General features: G+C 35.4%; 1 protein-coding gene and 1 pseudogene across 1 annotated transcript; both read left to right on the forward strand.

Moving 5' to 3' along the window:
• The first annotated feature begins 3,778 nt into the window (after positions 1 to 3,778).
• Positions 3,779 to 6,848, forward strand: LOC107857833 (annotated as a pseudogene).
• A 918-nt stretch (positions 6,849 to 7,766) lies between these two features.
• LOC107857832 lies at positions 7,767 to 8,798 on the forward strand. Its single transcript, XM_016702634.1, has 2 exons — positions 7,767 to 8,140; positions 8,378 to 8,798. The coding sequence occupies exons 1-2, from the start codon at positions 7,767 to 7,769 to the stop codon at positions 8,796 to 8,798; spliced, it is 795 nt and encodes a 264-aa protein (XP_016558120.1).
• The last annotated feature ends 13,606 nt before the right edge of the window (positions 8,799 to 22,404 follow it).

Here is a 22,404-nt window from a genome sequence, read left to right on the forward strand (position 1 = left end):
TTGCATGAATTGGATTCCCATTGTTTAGAATAGATTATTCGTACTATATTTTCATTAATTTGAACTATTTAAATGTATGGATGTGGGAATTGGAATGGGGAACATGAGGTTTCTCAAACTTGATGGTTTAATGGTTTAGAATTGGCTTTAACCGCAACCCAGTTTGTGAAATTTTTATTTGAGACATGGATATATACATATATTATTTTACTTGTGTAACCTTACATTGTATATAAGGTTAATGGAACATAAATTGACTCTTAAAAGGCCTTGGTTTTCATGGATTAATTTTGAATTGGGACTTTCGAGTCTTGTTGGCTAAATGGGTTGAGTCCTACATGGCTAAATATTTTGAAGTCAAATTGGTTGATGGGTTAGAGTCCCAGTTGGCTAAATGGATCAGTGTCCTATTGGCTGATGGGTTAGAGTCTCAGTTGGCTAAATAGGTTGGGGTCCTATTGGCTGATGGATTTGAGTCCTAGTTGGCTAAATAGTTTGTTCTCTTTCCCATCATCTTATGTCTATATACGCATATGATTGTGTGCATGTAGTTTTGGATGATTTTGGACTGATTTGATTAAATCCTTATTCCTTGAGTTACATGCTAGCACTCACCCTGCTAACCGTCTCTGAATGTTGTATCCCCCTATGATGTAGGTATCAGAGACACTTCTGCTTTTCTTGCGCAATGATAAGTGATTCTTAGGTTATTCGTGAGTCAGCTTGAAGTGGTGAGCTTCCTTCTTCCAAAAGGCCTGATACTTCTTGGTGTAGTTTATGTCATAGACTGAAGTCAGGGGCATGCCCCAACCTAGGATGATGTTGGTTTCTTAGAGGCTTTGTGGATTACTGTGGATTAGGATAGTTGTTGGATTCTTAGTTCCTTTTTGATCTATCTGCTCTTCTTGCTCATGTCTATTTAGATTGCTCCAGCTGTCATATATGAATGCATTTTCTTTGATAAGGTAAAGAGAGTGGTCTCCGGTCCTCAACAAACTTGAGTTACCCGTCACGGTCAGGCCGTGATTCTAATCGTGACAAATATTTTTTATCTTGTCAAGTTAAATTGATCTATAACATAAAACTTTCCATTTCTAATTAATATGTAACCTAAAGATAGAGTGATAATCCAGAAATATTACAGTTAAAATTGAACTGAAAGTTGATCTATATATGTAACTTTTGAAAATGTTATTCTTAAATCTCAAATAGAGAATTTTTGTAGGTCGGTCTAGCACAAAAAGAGAAACAGATACAAATGTTAAGTGTTTTTCATAGAGAGCTAGTTAATTAGAAGGACGTGTTAGTGGAGAGACAATTTGGAATAATCTAACCTTAAGTCTCCTATGCAAAAAATAGTCAAGTCCTAAAAAAAAAGTTGTAAATGAAAAAATAAGGAAAATTATTTGACAGCAATAAACAATGACAATTTTAGCATCCATGATATTTATCTCATATGACACCATAATAAAGAAAGTGATCACTTTATTTGGAATTTTAATTATCTAATATTTTAAAATTCATTTACATTTGTTGAAAAAAACACCACGAACAAATCAAAATGGCTAGAGCCATTTTTGGAGGTACATGGAAAAGTTAGCCAAAAAGTCAACAAAACTCTTATGGACATTTGAACACTAAGGACCAGTTTGGTAGAATGTAATAATTAAAATAGTCCTAGTATTAAAATTTTTTTTGAGAAAGTACCGTATTTGGTTTATAAATTTAACTTAAACAGACCTAATACATGAATAACTTAATACACCATAGGAGGGCTTATCTTATGCAAAGGAAATCATGGGATTACTAATACCAGGTTTAACATTACTTGAACAAGACAATGAAATAACTAAATTACCCCTCAATTTCTTTATACAGTGTATAGAAATTATCTTTTCCATTTTAAATCTCGTCTCTACAAGTTCGTTTGTATGTTACATTATATTTGGCCATTTTCTTTTTACTATTCCTAGGTGCAGATTAATAACAATTATATTTTGTGAGCCTCTTAATTCTTTTGCTTCATTAGTGAAAAACTAATGAACATGAACACATAGTCAAACTTTCAGTTCTATTTTTTACTTTTCAAGAAAAGTGAAAAGGATGACTTGAACTATTCATATTTTTATTTTTAACTTGTCAATTTAAATGAAATAGAATAGCTGACAAAAATTGAAGGACATAATTGTAAAGAAGGTTTTTGTGGAGTTTTAAACCAAACACAATATATGGTATATATAGTTTTGAACACAATGAACCAAATACTAGATAAAAAATGATCTTAGCATTAAAAAATCTTGCTTTATCAATTCATACATCACTAATCCTTATATTACAAATCCCTGCATAACCTGTTATCGTACCAAAAAACCCCTTAAAAGATAGTCATATACCAAGTTTTAACGACACCATCATGCCAAGTTCTAATCCTAGCACTTCTAGCCCCAAGCTTTTAAAAAGTACAAAAAAACCCTTACCCCATTATTCTTTTAAAAATAAAAAATAGCCCCACCCAATCATAACCAATAAATAACTTAATTAAATTTTAAAAAATAAAAAATCATATTCATATCAAAACCCCCGATCCTTTATTCCCTCCAAAAACACACATTTTTTTATACCATAAAAATCAAATTTGAGCCAAATTACGATATTTTTTAATAAAAGACAGCACTTTTTCATTGTTAAAAGTTGAAATTTACCACTGTTAATTTGAATCATTCAGAATCGATCATCTCTCTAGCGAATAGATTTTGAAGTTGTTTTCATCCTTGTTATGTAAGCTTTCATTTTTCCGCTCATTTAGCTGCATTAGAAGGTATTTTTCAGTGTAGAAATACAACATTAAATCAGTATCCATTCCAGTAGGTGTGATTATTATTGTTAAGCTCTAATTTTATATCATTTTTATCCGGCGAATTTCTGTTACAACCATCAATGACTTACAGTCCATTATATATCAAAATCCTAGTAGAGGCATCAATTCTTGTTAGTGTATGTTTGTTATTGTAGATAATGTTCTTGCTTCTGGAGATTATATAAAGGAATGGGAGGAGACTTCAAAATGCTGGATTGAAATCTTGGACCACAGTTACAATTCCCATTAGTCTACGTTGTAATAGTTAGTATAATGACATGGCTGCAAGTGTTATAAAGAGTGGAGAGTTATCTTATGATATAAGAGAGGTTAGCATTATGTAACGACATGAATATATAAATATTTCTATTTTTATGTGTTTTTACTATTTTTTTCCATCCTTGTAATAGCTACATTTTGATTTTAAGGTCTGAGGCACGTTTCCTGATACAATCAAAAATAATTTGAGCAATATTATATTCTTAGAGGTTTGAGAAGCCATATTGTTGATTTTAATATATATTTATCATTCTATTTATCGGATGACAAAGAAAGTTGTGCCAGCGGATCCGGTTAGTACTGAGGTTGGTTAAATTTTGAGGCCTTTTTATCTTATTTCGGCCCTTTATTTGGAAAATAGTAAAATAGAGTTGTGGGGTTTAATTTGCCTATAACAACTCTTTTTGAAATATTTGACATTGTCATTAATTTCAAAATATCAAATTTAACTTGGTAACCTATATGATTTGTCTCTGAGGAGTCCCGATCAAATTTTGAGGAGGATCCGTTCGGAGCTTGGTAGGCTTGGACCAAAATCAACATTTTTTGATATCTGGTGCGGCCACTTAAACAATGAAGGTCCATTAAACGGCAACCGCTTTAGCGGCCCAAGACAACTATAAGTAGTTAATCTGAAATAACTACATGTAAACAGATATTTGGGATCGAGTTCAAATTGTATATAGCCTTTCTAAAGATTTGGGTCTCCTAGGATTTTGAGTTTGGGCCATTTATTCCAACAATAATATGATTTATCCGAAACCACAAAAATGTTTAGGTTAGGATTAATTTCATCTCAAACTCACTACCTTGTTTCCGCTACACTATCGGACAAGTAATTCATGAAAAAGTAAGTGCCCAAAAATCAAAAGGGCTCAAGAAACGTCATTACATGCTATATTAAGGTCTTAAAAAAATTGGGATCAGCTGCCTTTAGGGAAATACTAGATTGTTTTATTGGGTTGACATGAGAAATATCCTAAGTTCAAACACATTTTATGGAGAATTAGAATTGTGGAAAAAATAGTATATGATATTGAGCTAAATATTTCACCTAGATCGTCATGCCATTGTACATAACTTGATTGATTTCGTGTAAGTTCCGCTAATATGTCTGAAGATACACTAAACATCGCCATACAATCTTTAATGCTTTTTTTTGATTCAAGGGATAACAACGACATCCAAAATCACGAACATTCTATTAAGATGAAGTCATTTTCCAAGTCGGTTTTTTGATTATCTTTTAATGAACGTCAGAGAGAACGATAGTCCAGTGATTTTGAAGATCACTAATTATTTGTCCGGAGAATTTTATTTTTAATCTCATCATTTAATTAGTTGTTGAGTCTACTAAATCTTTTGTATCATAATATATAAATTCTTTTTAATTTTAGAAGGGCACTCCATCTATATTATGGGACAAGAAGTGCTTTTCTATCATACATAGTGTAGTAAATCTAATTATCAACTCTTCATAAATATTCAATCAATTCTGCTACCTCATATTTTTTCTAAGATATTCTTCGCTTAATGGAATAGTGTTTTATTTTTTAATTAACGTTACATTTTTGTATTTTATTGATCGAAGAGGGTGTACAAAAGAGGAAGAAAACTCTTGATAAGTGTTTTAAAAGTCCATGTATGAGGCGATGTGTGAGCCTTGAGGTGATGAGCATAAACTCCATGAATCATTAAATTTTAATTTATAATATAGTAAACTAGTGTTAGAAATTTTTTTATAAATAATAAATTAATAATTTAAAAAAATTAAAAACATGATTGATGAAATTTATAGAAAATAAAATTTCTAACATAATTTTACAAGTACAAATAAAGAAATACTATAATAGCTACTACGGGATGGAAATCAATTCTAAAATCATAATTTTCAAATAATAAAAGAATTCTGTTTTTGTAAAATATATCACAATTATGCTATGCAATTTACAACCCTAAAAGAAAATAAGCAATAAACACTATGAGTACCCTAACAATAATTTTAAGATTATAAAGCATAATTATTTACTTTCAATAGCGATTATTTAGTGATGTATGAGAATAATATGAAGACCAATGATAAGTGATGATATAAAAATAGATAATTAAGTTTTTAAAAGAAATAATGTTAAATGATATTCACCATGATGATACTTTCAAATAGTAAATATCAAATAAAATCATTTGTTATTAGAGTTATTCTTAGTCTTTCTTATTTTTATAGATGAGAAAAGCTATTAATAATTATATAGTTATTATAGAATTATAAGGGTCAATACTGTTAATTAAAGAATTCGATACATAATTTGCCTAATATCTGTCAGGCGATCCCTAAGCATGCGTTAGACGTGCTTAGGATGTACCATCGAGCGCTTTAGGGGTAAGTTTCATAGGACTAAGACCCACACCTATGACTCAAGGCATTGTTCCAGTATCCTAACTTGGGTCGAGCCTTGAGGCGCGCTCCAACACTGCATTTTAAAATACTCGTCCTGATACCTACAAAGAATGGTACAACCCATATTCTATATATCACAGTAGGATTTCTATGTAAACCTACAAAAACAAAAGAAGAAATTCCTTTAAATAGTGTTTCTTATGGAACATCAAAAATGAAAATTCTAAACAAGTCTCTGTCAAAGGAGATGTAGTTCTCTTTGGTATTCGATCAAAGATAAGGCAAACAAATTTTATTCATATTAACTTCTTCTCTTGCTTCTCTTGGTAGATGATGGTGGAATGTCCAGATGATACTTTTCTTGGCACATCCATCATATATATTATAGTTAATTAAAGGCACGTCTCTATTTGATTATGCTCGTAATAAATTTTGGTAATTATAATAACTCTTATATAATTGGTGATCGATTGAGGTTTCTGCTATTTATATAGAGACAGAGTTATTTTTTGATAAACATAAGTCAATAGTGCTTTGATTTATTCAACTATGATCAATGAGAGAACTCATTTCTGAGGAAGTTGTCGCTAATTAGTTCTTAAGTTGATTAGGTCTTAATCTTTGTTCATTACTTCAAGCATGGTTATTGAGCAAGGATGAAATTAATTTTGACAATTGGAAAATATCTACAAAGGAATCAACTTCCTTAGAAATACTAATTATGTTGATAACTAGTTGTATTAAGATATTTAAAGAGCCAGGTCCATAAATGACTGCAAATCAAAAGCTGCAACACTATTAATTTCCAGATACATGTGGAATTTTATTAGAAATTATTTTGTGAGCTAAAACGTGTGCACTAAGGAATTCATGTTCTTGCACTTTCATAATTCTGTCTCTCTGACCCATAGTGCTTTATTTTCTCTCGGAGTATGCTTGGTTATCCTCAAAGTGTCATTTTGTAACGATAGATTTCATTATGAATTTAGTATATAGATTGAACTCTGCTTCATTATATTATTATTTTATTCATATATCAGTGTGGAGAAGCTCTCTCTTCTCTCTTCCTAAATAACGTTTCTCTCTCTCTCTCTTCCTAAATAATGTTTTTTTAAACATCCAGTGAAGCGAACGCGGACGTCGAAACACCACCTATGGCAAGTAAGTACACTTCCTTCTCTCCTCTGCTCTCGTGGTCTCCCTCTCCCTTTCCCCACTGCCAGCAGATTGGAAAAGGAAGCAGGTTCATTACTGCTTGTCAGCGATCGGCCCCGGCAAACTATTTCGTCGATTATGGGTGGTAAAAGAGGTTGATCTAGATAAGCAGGTAGGGGTCTTCATCAGTTCAGGCGACCACTGACCAGATTGGAGTCGATGCTATTCCTGGGACTTTCCAGTGAAGTGTTTGCGGCAATTAACCCAGTTACTGGGATCTAGCACAACCAGTAAGAGCTGAGTACTAGATCTAAGTCCCCGGTGACTTCTATCCCTGAACTCTATTTTTTGCATAATTTCCCATAGTTTCATTACCTATAATTTGTATGGGTTATTCTAACTGTGATTTAGGTTTTTTTTAGTTCCTATTTGCTCTTAAACTTTAGTTAGTCGGGGTGCTTTACGGGTGTCTCTATTGCTTTTGCTATTTTTAAACTTTTATTGTATCTGTTCAGTAGTGGCTTGGGTGGGTAATGGTGGAATATGGTCATGTCGTGGGGACCCTGGGGGCTTGAGGGTAGGGTCAGCTTTAGGTGAGGGGTTAAACTTGAGACGCAGAAGGTAAGGTATTAGGGGAGGAGATTCGAGAGATGATAGCTTGAGGGTTGGGTCATGGAATATAGGGACCCTTTAGGGTAAGTCGATAGAGCTAGTAAAGATTCTTAAGAAGAGAAGGATCCAAATTTCGTGTGTTCAGGAGACCAAATGGGTAGGCACTAAGGCTAAGAACATGGATGGGTACAAGTTATAGTACTCAGGTAGTGAGAGGAGTAGGAGCGAGGTAGGTATCATAGTCTATGAAAAGCTTAGGGGGCAGGTAGTTGAGGTAAATAGGGTTAGTGATAGGGTGATGACTATTAAGTTGGTAATTGGGGTGCTTATGCGCCGCAGGTGGGACTGGACGAGGATGAGAAGAGGAGATTTTGGGAGGTTTTAGATGAAGTGATTAGGGCCGTGCCTAGTCCAGAGAAGATTCTCATATGAGGGGACTTCAACGGGCACATCGGGTCTTTTCCGATGGGATACAATGATGTTCATGGAGACTTTGGTTTTGGGGATAGGAATGACGATGGAGCTTCTCTTTTCGATTTTGCGAGGTCCTTTGGGTTGGTGGTAGTTAATTCCAGCTTTCCGAAGAAGGAGGAACATCTGATTACTTTCTGTAGTAGGGTTTCCATGACCCAGATTGACTTTTTGCTGCTTAGGAAGGGCAATAGAGTTTTGTGCAAGGATTGTAAGGTCATTCAGAATGAGAATCTTATGACCCAATATAGACTTCTGGTGATGGATTTTATTTTGAAGATAGTCAAGAAGAGGAAAGTTGGGGAGGGTCATTCTAGAGTTAAGTGGGGTGACTTGACTCCTACAAGGGCTTTGGAGATAGGGGCAAAGTTAGTAGAGATAGGGGCTTGAGAGGCTCGAGGGGACATGGATAGTATATATGAGAGGGCCACTGGGTGTATCAAGGAACTACTAGAGAGGTCCTAGGTGTCTCGAAGGGCAGGCCTTGCCAACAGCAGAGGGATTTGGTGGTGAGATGAAGAAGTGAAGAAGAAGGTGGAGACGAAGAAGGCAGCTTACGTGAAGCTAGCTGAGAGTAAGGATTAAGAGGAGAAATGAGTGAGCAGGGAGAAGTACAAGGTAGCTAAGAAAGAGGCTAAGTTAGTAGTTACGGGTGCTAAGTCACCAGCTTTTGAGAGACTGTATTGGGGATTAGAGGAGATAGGTATGGAAAAGAGGTTATTTAGGCTTGCCAAGTCTAAGAAGCATAAGGGATGGGATTTGGACCGAGTGAAGTGCATTAAGGGGAAGGATGTTAGAGTTTTAGTGGAGGACGTTCTAATTCTGAAAAGATGGCATTCGTATTTCCATAAGATCTTAAACGATGAAGTGGACCGAGGTATTGTGTTAGGAGAGCTAGAGGACAATGAGGAGTCTCATGATTTTTTATATTGTGAGCATTTTAAGGTGGAAGAAGTCTGTGAGGCTATTCGCAAGATGCGGAGGGGCAGGGCTACGGGGCCTAATGAGATTTTGATGGATTTTTAGAAGTTTTCTACCGGTGCAGGGTTGAGGTGGCTAACCCGTTTGCTTAACAATATCTTTTGATCTACTAAGATGCCCAAGGCATGGAGATGGAGCACGACGATTCCTATCTATAAAAACAAAGGTGACATTCAATATTGTAACAATTACCGTTGTATTAAGTTATTGAGTCACACGATGAAGATTTAGGAGAGGGTAGTGGAGTGGAGGTTGAGGAAGTTAGTTCATATTTTAGAGAATCAATTTGGTTTTATAACTGGTTTCTTGATGATTGAGGAAATTCACCTTGTGCGGAGGCTGGTTGAGCAGAATAGAGAGAGGAAGAGGGATCTCCACATGGTATTTATTGACCTGGAAAAGATGTATGACAAGGTCCCTAGGAAGGTTCTATGGAGATACTTGGAGGCGAGGAAGATACTAGTGGCGCACATCCATTCGATTAATGACATATACGAGGGGGTGAAGACTCAGGTAAGGACCGCAGGAGGAGATTCTGAGCATTTCCCAGTCTTGACAGGGCTACATCAGAGATCTACTCTTAGCCCGTTCTTATTCTACTTAGTGATGGATGTGTTGACCAGGAATATACAAGAGGAAGTCCCTTGGTGTTTGCTTTTTGCGGATAATGTAGTTTTGATTGATAAGTCGCACCGAGGTATTAATGAGAAGTTAGAGGTTTGGAGACAGACCCTTGAATCTAAAGCATTCAGATTGAGTGTGACCAAGACAGAGTACTTGGAGTGCAAGTTTAGTGACTCGAGGAAAGAGGATGAAGTGATAGTGCAATTAGAGTCGCAGGTGGTTTGTAAGAGGGATAGTTTAAATTATCTTAGGTCTATGATCTAGGGGAATAGATAGATTGATGAGTATGTTTCTCACCGTATTATGCCAGGTTAGATGAAATGGAGGCTTACCATAGGACTTTTATGCGATAAGAAGGTGCCTCTCAAACTTAAAGGTAAATTCTATAAAGCTACGGTCCGATCGGCTATGTTGTATGGAGCGGAGTATTAGCCTGTTAAGATTTCTCAAGTATAAAATTTGAAGGTTGTGGAAATAAGAATGTTACGTTGGATGTTTGGTTATACGAGGGCTGACAGGGTAAGAAATGACACTATTCGGGAAAAGGTAGGTGTGGCTTCGGTGGAGGATAAGATGAAGGAAGTGAGGTTGAGGTGGTTTGGTTATGTAATGAGGAGGGGCACAGATGCCCCAGTTTGTAGGTACGAGAGGTTGGCCTTAAAGACTTTCAAAAGAGGTAGGGATAGACTGAGGAAATACTGGAGAGGCGTGATTAGAAGTGACATGGAGCAGTTATAGCTTACTGAGGACATGACCCACGATAGGAAAGTTTGGAGAAAGAGTATTAAGGTAGAGGGCTAAGTAAGGTGGTCGAGCCATAGTCGGCAGATAGGAGAGGTTAGCGTAGCTTGTGTGATAGGTCTAGGTTTGGGGAAGGGGAGCCCTTGGTTTGTTATTGTACTTCATTTTTCTGAATGTTATGGCCCTGTTATTTTATCATATGCCCTCAGTTGATTAATTTTTTTTCTTTTTTTGGTCTATGGTCCACTTTCTTGAGATGGGGGTCTATCGAAAATAGTCTCTCTACTTCTTCGGCGGTAGTGGTATGGACTGCGTACATCTTACCCTCCCCAGACCTCACTTTGTAAGAATATACAGGGTTTGTTGTTGTTGTAATTGCAAAAAAAATATATTTTTTTTGTTATAGTTCATGGTAACGGTTAGAACCCTTAACAAGTCAACAACTCTAGAAAGGAAACAATAACGCCAAAACAATGACTATTAATGTTAAAAAAAGTTTTGTATTTAAAATCTGTTGAGATTATCCTAACTTAAATTATGCACATTTAATCATATTACCTGTGGATAATTTTAGTTAGGATAATCTCAATAGATTTTAAATATTTGATAGCTTTTAGGGTATTTAAACTGACTAGATAGTCGATTATAGTCTTAGATATAGATGGATGGCTTCTCTCTTTGTTTGTCTATAAATAAACAAAATTAGTTTTTGGTTTCTTATTGTTCATCTCTCAGTATATATTCTCTCTAAGATATGCTAAGCTTTATTCGCTCTACTAATGGAGTCAGTGGCCTGCTTTTGTTGGAACTTTCTCAGTTCTAACTTCACAATATAGGAGAGAACCTTAATCTTGTTTGCATAGATATCTCTCAATATATCTTCTCTGAATCACTGTTTGTTTCTCACTCATAATTTTGTTTTTCTGCAATTACCGCAATCTAAATTTTTTTCTTGACCTCCTTATGTGGTTATCTTCCTACAGAATCTCTATTATTGCAATTTCTCTTTTCTTCATAATTTCTCGATTTCACAATCGTAATTTGTGGTTATCATCATCACTTTCCTAATTTTGCAATCATGATTTGTGCTTATCTTTATAATTTTTTGTCACAATCTTTTTTTGTCCGATTCATTGTTGTCTCTTATCTCCTCTAGTTTACCTATATATCGAGACATAACAATTATCACAGGTCAAACTACCTAGACAACTCAGGGGAACATTAGTTCTACGGATTTTGAGTACGCATATCCTACTGAAAATATAGGATTGACCTTACTTCTTACTATTTATGATGACAATGGATATCGATAATGGATGTGAGGTGTACTTCGTGTACTCTCTATCAAAATCAACATGAATTTTGTAATTGGAAAGTACAAATGAGCAATCGATGATTCACCAAACTTTTTGCAATGGGAACATCGTGATAACATTGAATTCCCTTTTACATGATTAATTATAAGATAGCCCATAATATCTGAATGATACTAGGGAACTATGGAGAGAATAGAAAGATATGTATGAGAAAAAAAAGTAGTGCAAAATTGTATCAATTACAAAATAAAATCAATGATCTCACACAATAAAGTTTAGGCATCACTAACTACTACACCAAGATGATAAAGCTTCAGGAAAAGCTTAACACGCTCAATACTCATACAAACTACACCTGCCAATGTAATTGTGGTGACAAAGCTAGCATGCTTACAACTGAACAAGACATATGTTTAATTCAGTTGCTTATGGGACTGAAGCAGGCGTGTTCACCTATGTGTGGTAATATTTTGATAATGAATCCCTTAGCTAACCTAGCACATGTTTCTCAATATTAATTCAAGAGGAAAAACAATGGGAAGTCGTACCTAGGAATCATCTGGATTTCACTTCCACATCTATGAACACAATAACAAGAGCAACGAATGCAGGTTTTAGAAACAATTATCAAGCTATGCAAGGGCTAAATCACTAAAACAAGTAGAATAATTCTAGCAAGCAACACTATAGGTCAAATTCATCAACCTAAACTTATCATAATAGAAATTAAATTAATTTGGAGGTCAATGAACAAACTATTCAAACAACAAGTGTCATATTTTTCTAACTACTGTAAGAAAATTGGTCATACCAAGGACAAATATTACAGACTATATAGCTTTCCTCAATATTTCAAGTGTACTAAGTTAAAGAGCTAAACTTCTACTTATAATATTCATGGAGGATATCTTAAGGGTACTAGTGGATTAGATAGAGAAATCACTTGGGATATGGGAATCATATGGCCTTGATTAACTACATTTTAAAAGGAGATATGCCCACATTTTGAGAAAGGAGCAATCTGACAAATTTATCAACTTTGTAAATCATTTTCAACCTGGAAATATTGAACATGACTAACCTAAATAATTTCATTAGTTGAGCAGTGAACTTTACATGTATCATTGTTTATCACTCTATTATAACTAAGAATTATAAACTAAATTATGATTATGACACATTATTCATTGAATCTTTAATCCTAGACTCTAAATCACCCCACCACATGACTTACAATATAATCATATTGACCAATGCCAGAATCCTTCCTTATCCCTTTCTTGTAACTTTGTTTAATAGGTATATAATTAAGATAACAAGAATTAGTGATTTGTCTCTCACTCCAGCTTTGATTTTTATAAAGTACTTTATGGGCCTAGTTTTATGTTTAATATCATTTTAGTTTATCATTTGGCTATGCAATTGTAAAAAATTGTTTGTTTTAGCATCTTTCATACATTTTGCAAGCTCTTTAACTGAAGAGGCCTCTGTAGATCGCTAAGGTCAGAGATGTTCTATACTATCTTTTCTCAGTGTCACAACAAATGTTTGAGTTTAGAACCTATAACTCCTACACTTCTTACGACCTGTCATTTTCTATAGCTAGTTTGCCTGATTTTCTAACTACATTTATTGATTGTAATAACCAAGTTCCATTTGTTTCATCTTTCTTTTCATAAGGCATTGTAAATACTCCAGTTTTGGTGAATAGAAAAAAATTTTCTAGTATGAATCCTTATTTTCTCTATGCATCACATGATAACATTGATGACCTTTTAGCGCAGTTAAGTCTAGGACATGTAATCTTTTTAACAATGAAAAATATTTATTTTTTTACCTTTCTTGGCACCTAAACAACCTTTTTTTTATAGTATTTACCCCATGGCTAGGTAGTCTAGATTTCCTTCTCCAATAAAAACAAAGAACACAATAAAACCTTTTGAATTGTTACATATTAATTTAAAAGGACCATATTACATTGCTACTCATGACAATTACAAGTATGTATTACCACGGTTAATGACTATAGTATATCAACTTAGACACATCTAATAAGCAGTAAGAGAAATACCATCTAACTTCTCAAATCATTTATTTCCCTTATAGAAATAGATGTGCTATGGGTTTATATTACTTTAACACTTAAAATGACAAAAAATACAATTTAGTTAGGTTGTTTTTGTTAGATATGAAGTATTTTTGTTATATTTTTGCAGGAAATTAGGTTTTGAAAATATTCTATATGAAAGAAGTGAAAGTTGTTGTTTTTGGCCACAGAAGTGGACACCTACGATCCATATCTGCTACCAACGATTCGTAGATGCCAAAGTAGGTGTCAGAACTTAGAGATCTAAAGACTCAGAAGTGTAGAAAAAAGACTCTATCACTTACGAAGAGGCAACTACAGTCCGTAGGTGACAGAGTAGGTGAAACAAAGACAAATTCTGCAGAGTTCAGAAGCTGTAAGAGAAAGGGACCTACCTGTATGGACCACCTATAGACCGTAGGTTCCAACTACGGACCGTAGGTGGTCTAATAAGTGGCCACTGACCTTGATTTTCCTTCATCATTTGCGAGTTGATCCCTAGGGTTTCCTTGTAATCTATATATACTCTTTTGAAGTTTTTTAGTTAGTTGATGCACTCTATATACATACAAACATATGTTTGTTTCCAAGATTAGATTTTGATTTAGGGATTGCTTTGTTCTTGTTTTTCCTTATAATTTAGTTACACATTGGGTTTTATTCATTGATTATTGTGATATTATTTTAATGTATTCAATTATGAATTTCTTTATTCATTTCACAACAATAAACGGCTAAACACCTTATCTAGGGCTATGGGAACCCTGACAAATTGATGATGTAGAGGAAGTGCTAAGTTATTCTGAATTGATATTCTTGCATATAGTATGGTTCCCTTCAGTTTAATTATATTTATTGGTAGTTGAAAACATTATGATCGCATCTAGTATATCACTACTTACTTTAAAAGGGGAGTAGAGATTAAGAAAATATAATCACAACTGTGGTTTGAAGATTGATCATGGATATAGGTTAATCAGTAAAATCTATGTAAGACAATTATCTATAATCCAATAACATAAGACCAAAAGGTGATAGTTAACTGGGATCTAGGATAAGGGTTAGTAAATGACATCCTGAGACTCAAAAGGTAAATGTTGAAATATTTCATTGAGTCCACAAAAAAATGATGGTACATAACTTATCAGATTCTACATGCATATCGAATGGTTTAACAAAGCACAATAAACCTACTGAGTTGAGAAGACAGGGGGAACATAGTCATAGTGTTTATCTCGGATGGATTACAACCAAATTTCAGTTTTGTTACTTGTTCGATATTACCACGACAAACCCGTCATTTACTTTTTACGCTGCCCATTAGTTCCCGCAAATGAGATATTTATTTCCACGCATTCCCTTGGGTTCAACCCGAACAAGAGTTGGGTTACTTTACATGACAATGACTAATTTACCTTTGATTGGAATTTTAGATTAGGCATTGATCAAAATTTTAGCATCGTTTCTAGGGAATACGGTGTTGAATTATTGATTAAACTTACTAAAGTTTTTGGGTTTTCATTTTTTGTTCTTAGTTGGATATACACTGGTGCATTCTAACACCAGGAGTCAAGGAAATGCCTTACTCCTACTGAATCCTAACCCAGAAAGACTTTTATAGCCTAATAACACAATGATGGAACCAGTACGTGCATGCCATCTCGAAGGGGTTCAGGATGATCCTAATTCATTACTTTTATATTATCCAGGTAATCCCCAGAATATTTCCAACTGAGAAATGAAGAAGTTATCGAAATATGAAACTGCCAACTAGAGAAGATATTAGGAGGCCTGGATCGCTTAGCAGGCAGAGCTAGCTAGGCTAAGACCAACAATTGATCATCGAGTAGTACTCAAAGTTAAGCGAGATAGAGTTTGAGGTGGTTAGGCTTAAGTTCCTAGCATACCAGTACTTTCATCCATATAATGATGAAGAGGATATGAGATATATTGATCCAACTAAAATATGAGCTACCGTTCTTTCTGCACTTCCACCTAATGTGAAGTTTGACATAACCAATGACATGATCCAACTCTTGAATTTGAAAGGTATTTTTTCGCACTTGGCTATAGATGAATCAAATATGCATCTTGTCAGTTTTCTTGGGATCTGTATATTTCATACTATTCTAGGGGTGAATCAGGAGGCGCTCAGATTGAGGTTTTTCCCGTTTCATTGATTGGAGAAGCGTCTTTGTGGTTGGGGGAACTTTCTAAAGGATATATTACCACTTGGAATACGTTACGCAGGCAATTCTTAAACCATTTGTTTCCTCTAGCTAGAATTTTATAGTTAAAATATAAAATATACAACTTTAGAAAGCTACATTTGGAGTCAATGTATGAGACTTAGTTCCAATTTAAGAAAAAACTTAGCATGGTACCTAATAATGGTGTTTCACGAATGAGCTTGTTGGAGATATTTTATATATCCCTAAACATCAGTTCTAAAATTATCGCATACACAATGTGCATTCATAAGATTATGCTGAGAAGTAACATATGAGATTCTAGACCGGATTTCTCTCACTAGCCAAGGGTGGCATACTCGAGAGGCTAAGAGAGGTGCTACCACTTATGACATTGAATTTTTTGTTGACCATAGAGTAGTGGATGATTCTATAGTGCAAGATATTATACAGTTGAGGACAAATATTGGGTTACTGACTAAGTAGTTCACAATAGTGAATTCAAATAAGGTAAATACAGTAGGTACACAGGGTTCAACCTTCAGAGCATATGAGTTTGATTTGGAAGAGGAGGCTAAGTATCCTAATAATAAATTGGCAGGTTTATGAACAAAAGGAAAAGGAAACCAAGGTTGGAACTGTTATGGAGATAGATATATAGATCACAGTAAAGAATATGATAGTGACTGGAGGAAAAAAGATGACTGCAAAGAGAAGGGAGACAGGTATGTCCCAATGGGTAATCGTGATATGGAATCAAGAATAGAGCTATTGTTTTCCAAACTAGTTAAGGGTCAAGAAAGTCGAGAAATATGACTTAAGGAAATTATGGCCGATATCTTAGGTCTGACCTAGAAGGTTGATTCTCATGCGACTGCAATCAAGTAGTTAGAGATATAGTTTTGATATATATCTACTACTTTAAATCAGAGGTAGTCGGTTATACTTATAAGCAACGTGGTTCAGAATCCAAGAAATGATGATCATTTTCTCTCTATTATAACTCAAAGTGGTAAGTCTACTGTTGATCCCTCATTGCCTACTAGTATGTGCTAAAGAATAATAGTACTGTGGTAGATGAGACACCTACCGTAGAGTCAGAAAAGGTGACAAATATTGATGTTAGTGCTGGGAGGATAATGGTAAGGGTAAGGTTGATCATCCCATAGTGAAGGAAATTCCATGATTGCCCCTACATTTTCCTCGAAGATTAAAATAGAAGAAGGAGGAAGAAAAGTTCAAGTGATTCATTGAGATTTTATAAAATCTGAGTTTGAACACCTCTCTCCTTGAGGCTGTGGAGCAGATGCTTGGGTATGAAAGATACAACCCTGATATCGGTATGAAAGAATTATTGACAAAGAGCGAGCAACTAGTTTTAAGGATGTTGGTGGATTTCACCATTTCAATGCAGTCACTTACAAATCTTTTGCGCAAAAAAAATACGATCTAGGTGTATTTACGATCCCATGTACTATATGGACATCTAGATTTTCCATAGTATAATATGACTTAGGATCAAGCATAAAGTTGATGTCGCTGTCATATACAAGAAACTATGATTAAGCCTTTTAAATCACACTACTATGCAGCTGTTGATAAAAGCTGATTAATCTATTTTTCAAGACAACTTTGTCATTTTAGATTGTGAGGTTGACATCGAGATGCCCATTATATTTGGAAGATAGGTCATGGCCGTGGGTAAAGCGATGGTTGACATGGAAAATGGGGAATTCATGTTCAAAGTCAATATTAAAGAAGTCTCCTTTAACGTCCGAAGAACTATGAAGCATCCTACTGACATGAGGGTGGTATCGGTTATAAATTGTGTTAATGATCCTGGATATTATTCCCTTGGGTTCCTTGATGAATTTTGAGTGGTCAAGGTACCCATGGTATGTTGCGATGTTAAATCAAGCACTGCATGGGAGGAAACTCATCGGTGAAGTCTAAGTAACCATCTTAGCCATGTCATGCCGCGATCTTAATTCAAGCATTGTGTGGTAGGAAACCAATTATTTTAGTATTCATGTTTGATTTTCTTGTTTGTATGTACGGTAGCATGAGGAACAACCTAGAACACTATAATACACTACTTGATTCATGACATTCCAGGCAAGTGGACATTGTGACCAAATCATGAAGGTCATAAATCCCACGTGGGCTAGGTAAGTTGGGCGTTAGATGTTAAGATGGAATTTTGAGGATTTTTTGGAATTTTATGGACTTGAACATGTGAAAATACTTATGAGGTTGTAAATACCTCTTATGACTTCATAAGTAATGCAGTAAGTGTTTGAATAACAAATCCAAAGAAGAGGAAAAAGTGGCCACCTACGGTCCGTAGTGGTACCGTAAGTGGAAAATTTTTGGGCCCAATTTTGTTTAAAAATCTGGGCGCCCCCCGACCCTACCTAACCCTAAATCGAGAAATGTTGCTTATTTAAGCCTCCTAACTCACTTTAAACATGTAAATCCTCAAACTTTCTTCTTTCCTCTATAAATTCAAAATACCTCACTTCCCTACACTTGAATAAAGGCTAAAACAAGACTTGTTCTCAGTACCAACTTGGTCAAAAGCACAAAGTACGTAGTCAGACTCAGGTTTCACTTCACCCTTTCATAATTTACTTCTGATTCTACAAAGAAATGGTAATATTCTTGGCTCCTAATAGTAGTATCTTATGCTAAACTTGAAATAAGAGAGTTGGTATGTTTATTGTCATGAAATATATGTAAAAATCAACAAACTTGTTTGTAGGATCCTTGAATTAACTTAAAAATCCTAAAGTAGTGCATTGTTCTCAAATTAAACTTTATGATCATGCTCCAAATGGAATTGAAGAATTGAAATGGTAGAGGAAGCCCAAAAGTTTGCAGGCTAGTTTGTATTGAAAAAGTCAATTATAGTGGTATGTGTGCATATTGGATTTGTTTGGGCTGAGTATAATTTTTTGGGATGTAATATTCTGGGAAAATTTGAAGTTTTTGAATTTTTGAATTTTTCTTCCCTTTTTGTAGCAATTCACTATATTTTAGATACTAACACTTGGTTTTTCAGGTACACATGGTACCAAATAAGAACACTAGACCTTCTAGGCGATGGTGTGACTCTTTCGAGTGTAGTAGCTTGGAGGAGGAGTACCTGCTTCCTCGAACCATAGCAATACCGAATAGAGTGACACAACCAGTGACTAGAGCCCAGAATCATGGTGCAACAAATACTATCATTAGAGATACCTTGGGCATACTACTTACAGACCATTCACAGTAGGGCAGAAAGCCTACTTCTACTTATCGTAGAGCTCAACCATGGATCCATAGCCCAGTACCCATACCAAGGATTACGAAGGCTAGGAATTTACTACAAGATTCTCCCTAGTCTGAGAAGGGAAATTATAAGGATAATGAGGGTGATGATAATGATGATGATAAGGATGAGGTAGAGTCTGAGTCACCTCCTATAGGATTTACATAGTACCCTCAGTCCGAGGAGGGGTCACAAGATGAGGATGAGTTAGACGCAACAATTTCGGAGCAATCATCAGTCATACCCTAGTCTAAGGAGGGAATAAACTTACGGTCATATCAGGTGGCAAGAAAAGATATAGAGCCACTAGCTCAAATTGATCAGGCCTCTAGCCCTATGCATATATTTGCTGAGCTTATTGATGAGGTAAACCCAAGATGGTATATAAAGGGGCTTTAGCTGCTATATGGGAGAGATAGTTTTATGAACAAGACTTGCCAACCCAAGAGGGCCATTTAAAAGAAGAGAGAGAGAATTATTTGGGTTGGATAGAACACCATTATTGTAGGGATGCATTTTATAGGTATCATCTGGGGTGGATGACTAGACCCCTAGGTTCGTATAACTAAGCATTGGTGTGGGGAGTTTTATGCCTCCTACAACGCTGGAGTATCTTTGCCTATGCCTATAGTTAGTAGGAATATAGAGCAGCTCTAGTTGGAGAAGGTGCTCATAAGAGGTGTCAGGTTTAATAATTTAGTGGCGGCCATCCACTAAGCTCTTTTAAGCCCATATTATGTATCTTTTACATCTACAGCTATGTGTGATCACTATTTGAGATTGGCGCATGATGGATGGACCATGACAGAGGATGAACATAGATTGGTATGGTGATATGGATCTCTAGTTATATTTCACCTCTTGGTGTGGAAGCCCTATAGATTGAGGGGCCAACTGTGACTAAGAAGATGACGTTAAATTTCACCGTAAAGTTCTGGTGGCTATTCTTACTTTATCAATTATATTCGACTGTAGAGCATAATCTGCTTGTGTGGGATGGTTCAAAACTAATTACAAGCATGACTACTAGTTATGATATTAATTTTGCGACCATCATTAGATATGCGATTCAGGAGAGGACATTTGTGGAGATGACTATATTAATTTTTCCTTGTTTAGTACAACTACTATGTGATAAGGCCAATGTGCCAGATATTCTTAGTTTTTATGTAAGAGTAAAGGAGATGGGCGTGGCCTGTAAAAGTATAATCAAGGATCCAATAAAACCGATCATTTCAAGAAGGACTTGTACACCTTCAATACTAATTCCTACCTAGTATGAAGGCCGATCAATCCCTATGAAGCCTATTTCTATAGAGGAAGTTGATACAGATATTAGAATGGAATTTAAGATAGGGGAGTATAGAAAGGCCTTGAGATGAGTACATAGAGTGAGGCAAACCTAGCAACATCCATTTCATTTCCAATTTCCTCTTTAGAGCCAGTTTGGACATCAATATTGCCCCCACCCCTCTACTACCGTTGTTGTATCAGGTATGGTTTTTGTATCCCATGACTTCTTTTAGAGCTTAGTAGATAGTCAGAGAGTTACCATAGTCCATCTAGAGAATGTTAAGGTCAAGGTGGCATCATTGTATGTTAAGATCTAGCCTTTGGTCGAGACAATACATAAGGCGTTGGAGATGACATTACTAGCTGTACACATGGCTAAGATGTCAAAGTTTTGAACTAAGGTACATCCCCGTATAGATTCTTTTAAGGGACGAGGTTTATCCCAATTCAGTAATATTAAGGCGCCCAAATTGGGTAAGATTAGAGAGAAGGTGCCCATACTAAGGGTAGAGATACACTCTCTCACTGAGAGCATCATTCCAACCATACCTCAAGTTATACCTCTAGTTTTTCAACCCACACCTCCTTATGTACCTAAGTGCTTTGACTTATTCATGAAGGATAAGGAGACAGTCATAGTTAGGACCAAGAAAGGCTGAGAGCTGGAGTTTCAGGATCCCGATATACCATTTGACTGAGCCCTAAAATAGGATAGTTATGATTCAGTGGCGATTGACTTTGTTTTTAGGTAGAGACATGTCGAGATAGTTGCAGGTGCATCGTCAAGTACTGATCCACTACCACCACCACCTTCACTAGTCGAGATACCCTTACCAGGAGATGATCATAACACGGACGCCTAAAGAGACCACGGTATGTCCTCATTTCTTTGATTTATATTATTTATGTACACTTGGTACAGTGCATAATATTTTTGTTAGAAGTGGGGTATACCATAGCCGCCACGAGTTTTTATTTTCGTGCTTTTTTCTGTCGGCCGTGGTATCAATGTAGAACTTGTATGTCTAGGTTAATTTTTGTGTCGTGATGTGTTTTGTTTCATATTGTGTTTTATTTTTATTTATTTAGGAGATTTTTTTGTATCTAGGGCAGTTGATATGTTTTTTTTGTTGGTATTTTGAGAAAATGATACCCCTTCAAAAATTTTATTTTTTAGAACTGTGTGAATGTATATATGTATGACCATTATGGATCTTGTTATGGGATTAGGATTAGGGACATGATAATCATGGCTAACTTGTGCATGAACAGGATAGCCACTAGCTTGTGATGTGACTTTGTGCAATGTGTGATTGAGATGCTACTTAGTTCCCTTTGTGTGTTAAATTCAGAACTTACTCGATTTGTCTTGCCTAGGTTGTAGGATTGTTGGTAATGAAAGAATTGTAGTCCTTTTTTTATAATAGTCCACTTTTAGCCTGAATGACCTTTCATATTTGAATAAATATCCCTTGATCCCAATTTTTTAGCCTTATAGCCTATTTTCTTATTACACCTCTCACATTCCCATTTGTGTTACAATGACCTATTTTGATCATGATCCTCCTTGGATATTTTGCACCTTAACTAAATAAAATTGCTTATGTTGGTGTGGCTATCATAGGGGTGTGTAATGTTAAGTGGGTATGAAGAAGAGTAACTTAAGAGAAAAATGATCTGGATATCGTTGAAAAAGAAAATAAAAATATGAAAAAAGGTAAAAATTTAAAGAAAAGGAAAGAATAAAGAAACCACACTCAACCTGAATATGCAATAAAAAGAATAAAAAAAGAGAAATAAGGATGGAATAAAAAGAAAATTGGTTGAGTATACCCCAAAGTTGTGCAGTCTCAGGGAGGTTTAGTAACTAAATGCGTCCACAAGTACCATACAAGCCCTTAAGCCTATATTACAAGCCGAATAAAGTTCTAAATTGGTCCTAACTTGACTGCTTGAAAACCAAGGTAAAGAAAATAAGAGCAATCCTATGATCTTTGATGTGAATTGGTGGAACTTCTCTTTTGAGCGTGAGTGTCTCTTGACCATCCCCATATTGACATGCATTATTCCATATAAGTGAGTGGGACTCCTA

This window comes from Capsicum annuum, chromosome 2, assembly GCF_002878395.1.
Source record: "Capsicum annuum cultivar UCD-10X-F1 chromosome 2, UCD10Xv1.1, whole genome shotgun sequence".
NCBI classification, from domain to species: Eukaryota; Viridiplantae; Streptophyta; class Magnoliopsida; order Solanales; family Solanaceae; genus Capsicum; species Capsicum annuum.